The sequence below is a fragment of the Sinocyclocheilus anshuiensis genome, unplaced genomic scaffold (genome assembly GCF_001515605.1).
Source record: "Sinocyclocheilus anshuiensis isolate Anshui unplaced genomic scaffold, SAMN03320099.WGS_v1.1 scaffold771, whole genome shotgun sequence".
In the NCBI taxonomy this organism is placed as follows: Eukaryota; Metazoa; Chordata; class Actinopteri; order Cypriniformes; family Cyprinidae; genus Sinocyclocheilus; species Sinocyclocheilus anshuiensis.
In genome coordinates this window covers 4439-9228 of record NW_015552585.1, presented here as the reverse complement: position 1 = coordinate 9228, position 4790 = coordinate 4439, and the positions used below count along the sequence as shown (strand labels likewise).

The 4790-nt window shown below is 37.8% G+C and overlaps 1 protein-coding gene across 2 annotated transcripts in view; it reads left to right on the top strand.

Moving 5' to 3' along the window:
- LOC107665438 (fibroblast growth factor 13-like) overlaps nt 1-4790 on the top strand; it is a 123228-nt gene that overhangs the window by 114208 nt on the left and 4230 nt on the right. For both annotated transcript variants that reach the window (XM_016456315.1, XM_016456317.1), the window contains one exon: nt 792-895. In XM_016456315.1, the coding sequence (XP_016311801.1) occupies nt 792-895 (104 nt within the window). The remainder of the gene's footprint in view (nt 1-791; nt 896-4790) is intronic.

Here is a 4790-nt window from a genome sequence, read left to right as displayed (position 1 = left end):
TATAGCTTTTTATTTCAAGCTTTTTATATTAGCTTAAGATTTATTTTATTTTAGCTTTAAATAAAATGACATTTCCACAGAACAATGCATTATTTAAAAAACAAAATCATAATCTTAAAGCTAAAAAAAAGCTATTTCTGCCTCTGAAACAACCTTTCTACTGACATAATCAAGGCCATCTGGTTGAGGAAAAATAATACCCAACTATGTGTAGTTATGTAAAATTCGATGTTGGCTTGAAGCTTTTACAGTCCATACAGTCATTAGACAAATAACAAAGACAGTCAGTTAGATGCTAGCTTGTTATTAGGGCATTCTAAGCTGTTGCTAGGTGGTTGCTAAGAAGTTCTGGGCAAGGGTTTTTGTAAGTTTGTAAGTTGCTAAAGCAAGTAAGTTGATGAAGTGTATGTGAGTGGACAGAATGTCAGCACGGCTGACATGATGCTGATAAGAAACATAAGCGTGCACATCTGCATTCTCAGACTCATGCTGCTTGCATTTTTTGCGTTATGCCTGTCTGGGTGACACTTTATTCGTTTTGGGGAGGGATGCAAAAATTTGCCTTGTATGTGAACACTTCAAATTAACTCAAACCATGTAGCTATTGTGTGTTTTGTGAATGTAAAATGCTCCAGGTTTGCTTGATTTTCACTCTCCCTAATATCATTTATTTATTTTCCCATTATAAATTACTATACAACACACATGATAGTGATATCTTAATCAATTAGCTGTACATAGGCATAAATGTTTGCAAATATAATTGTGACTTTTCTTTGTTTCCTGTACAGCCATGTTTAACCTCATCCCAGTGGGCTTGCGAGTGGTGGCCATCCAGGGAGTTCAGACCAAACTCTATCTGGCCATGAACAGCGAGGGCTACCTGTATACTTCGGTAAGTACCTGCAACACCCTTTGTAGATGTTTGTTTATGTGTACTATACCTCACTCCTTCAGCTGTTTTAAATCAAGAGGGGAAGGTCACGCCAACCCGCTGTTCCCAGACCAACACCTGAGCTGTAGTCATTAACACTAGAGCACATACCACTCATCCCCTGCCAAATCATGATATCAGACACTCCCGATAAACAGACCTCCATGTGAACCAAGATCAAATGGTCACATAGCCTTTAAGAAATGTTCTTGCTCCCGAACCCCTTACTGGGCCGGAAAAAAAAAGGTCACTCCCAAGAGTTCGGCACAGTGTTTCACAGATTTCTCCATATAAACAGATGAAGCCTCTACTGTGCGCTAATCTCACACCCTCTGTCCATATGGCATGCTTTCAGAAAATGAGTTAAGTTACAGCTGTGACAAATATCTCAAGATGTTTTCATAACCTCAGCTCAACACTCGTAGTTTAGATTATGCGCAGCCCCGCACACTAAGTGGCATGATTACAGGGTGGATGGCTTAGAGATGTTTGTTTACTGGCTGTGGTTGGGCAGAACTTTGCCCCCCTCACCCCCTCATAGTCCTGACCTTCCGCTTGCTTGTACCAGATGAAATGTCGGTGCATTGGCATTCGTCTTGGTTACTATGGTGATGCAGGCAAGGCAGTATGTGGGTTGTGCAAATGTACACCAGTTCCAATCATTTTGTTCAGCTTCAGTGAAAGATAGATGAGACTCTCTGCTTTCATAAGCACACGTGAAATCATCCTTAATTAGCAAAATACATATGGAGGACTGTTTGTAATTGCTCTTAATGTTTAAATGTACATGGAAAACACTACGAATCATCAGTGCGCTCAGTTGTCAAGATGATTTGGTTGTTGACTGTTGCAGTAATAGTGAATAATTACCATTATTGAAACGTAGTTGTTGTTGCCCAGAAGATGTTTTAGTCCCTTGCTGAGAGGTTTTTCTCCGCCTTTCTCTGAAATAGAGCTGGACGGGTGAGTTTTCCCAGTGCATGAATTGAGTAACATGCCTTTCGTTGCAAAGATGACTAATATCGAAACACTGATACATTTAGAAACTTGTGAAAATATGCTGAACAGGCAGTCTGCATCCCAACATTGATTGACTGCATGAAGACATGAATAATGCAGTAACCTACCTGCCAAACTTCTGCTGCAAGACAAATGTCAAATGGCATGTGGTTGGCATTACTGGAGCTGGTGTTGTCTGACAGGAGAGAGTGGGTGCAAATGAATACACAGTCTCAACAACAACAACACGGCACACACTCTCGCACTCAACTTCAATCTTGAGACTGACAGAAATCCTCCATATTATAAATAACAGTAGAATGGCTGGACACTAAGCAATGGAGAAGGATAATTGAGGAAACTTATCAAAACAGGAAACAGATGTTGCCTGAGAAAGCTGGCTTGGTCAGGATAGTGGATCAACTAATTGACTTCTAATGACCAACTATAGACAATATTAGTAAAGTTGGCTAATTTATCTGTATTTTACATAAACACAGACAATACCATTCAAAAGTTTGGGATCGGTAATGTTTTTTTATGCTTTTGAAGGAAGTCTCTTGTGCTTACCAAGGATGCATTTATTTGATCAAAAAGACAGTAAAAATAGTTATATTATAAAATATTATTACACCTTAAATTAACTGTTTTCTGTTTTAATATATTTTAAAATGCAATTTATTCCTGTAAGCTGAATTTTCAGCATCATTACTCCTGTCTTCAGTGTCACATGATTGTTCAGAAATCATGCTGATTTAAGAAACATTTGTAAATGTAAATAATAATATCTGTAAATGTAAATAATAATAATAATAATAAAAAGACATGTGAACCTCACTTATATTGACGTGTAGATTCATTGTTGGAAGATGTATTACTTATAGGGGTGTAACTATTTCAAACCGAACCGAAAAAACACGATACACCACCCACGATACATATGCTCGGTCCCCGCCCCCCACAGCCCTGGCCCACTTGAGGTTGACCCCACTCACACCACAGCTCATTTCAAGTCTGACGATGCATGTAGAATATGGTTTGTTGAAAATAACAATGCGTAAAACAGACCTATTGGCTTCCCACATTACAACAGCAATGATCAAAAAACGTGGACAAACAACACGGAATGCTGTATGCACAGTAGTATACCAGTCATTTACGCCTTCCTCACCCGGGTGTTGAAAGTGCACGAGCGCAGGTGAGACATACACTATCTGTGTTTAAACTATACTCATTTGCGTGTGTTTTTAAGCCTTGTCAATTGAAACATTCAAGCAAAGAATAAGTGCTTGAGAACTCATGCATGCTGTTTGAAGATGTGTGTATGTGTGTGTGTGTGCGTACTCATCTGTAATGAGAGCAAATATTAATTTCTCTTTCAAGACTTGCGTTTGAACTCACAAACTAACACAAACAAATCAACATGCCCGTCTTTGTGAGTATCCTTGCAAACATCATTGGTCACGTCTTAAGGTAATGTAAACAGTCGAGAAAGACAACGCATGTGTATCAGTATAAGTGTACTGGATCTGTGAATTATGTCTTAAAGGAACAGCAGTCTATTCTTGCTGTCTGTTTGTTAAACAACAAAAGACAAGGAAATCACTCACTTCTCTTGATTGAATATTTTTGTAACTTCAACAAGGATTGGTCTTTAATAGAGAGTTGGTTATCGTTTGAATTTTATCAATTCTGATTCTGCTTATCGATTCCGATTCTTTTCGACTCCCAGTTTCGATTCCATTGTGATTAAATAATGATATCAAACATTTATCCTGTCTCTTTTTTGCAAACCATTTATTGGAGATGAATACCATGAACAAAAATCAACAGGCTACATAAAAACTGGACTCTTTAAGAGCTGTTTGTGTGCAAAATAGAACTGCATTATTCTGGATAAATTGAGTTTTTTCCCCCCTTTTTTCCCCCAATGGAAGTTGTGGTTCTCTCATGATTCTGAAGAAAAAACATTAGACAACTAAACAAAATCACATGTAATTTATGAATAAATTATTCAATGACTCACTCAAGATGTACTTGTTTCATTACCGGATAAATCAGCGTTCTTCAACGAATCTCTTGTGTGATTCAAAGACAAATACATTTTAACAGCCCCTTTTCGCCACCTACTGGCTTAACAATGTAATCGACAAATCTTCATTTGAAGTGTCAAATTACTCTCAAAAGGTGATTTACTCTATTTTAATCGCTACCATACACATCTTACACACAGTTTATATCTGAACTATAAACTTTTATCCCAGTACTTCTGTGATTTGAATGTTTGTAACACAGAAATAATAATACTGTGTGGTTGAAAAGACTGTGAAGCTGTTTCATTCATGACAGATGACAGCTGCTCTCTTTAGGTCAACGGCAGTGCGAAAGCAAAATTAAATGTTCAAATCACACTGATGTGATCGTACTCTGCACGGACGAACCAAGTGATCACAACATTGATCGTACACGTCAAAGGTTGAGGAATGAAACAGACGAATAATTGTAATTTAGGAATAGAATCACGTTGGTGTTAGAATCGTGTTCGCGATATTTAACGATCTATTAAATTAAAGTGCTTTGTCATGTTGGTGGTGACACCTCTCTTGCAACATGTTTAGCTATCACAGATATTATGCTTAGCTTTTTTGGCATCTGATCGCAAATGTAGCCAATCTTTGGCGCGCTTAGATTAGCAAGCATGGTCCTGGCAGATCGCTAGGTCCGGTCCTCACAGATGAAGAAAAAAAGTGCATAGGAATCGATAGGTGGAATCGAAATTTTAATTTGACAACAATTCCCAACCCTAGTCTTTAATTTATACAGTGAAATATGCACTGTTATTTTACATTTGTTTACT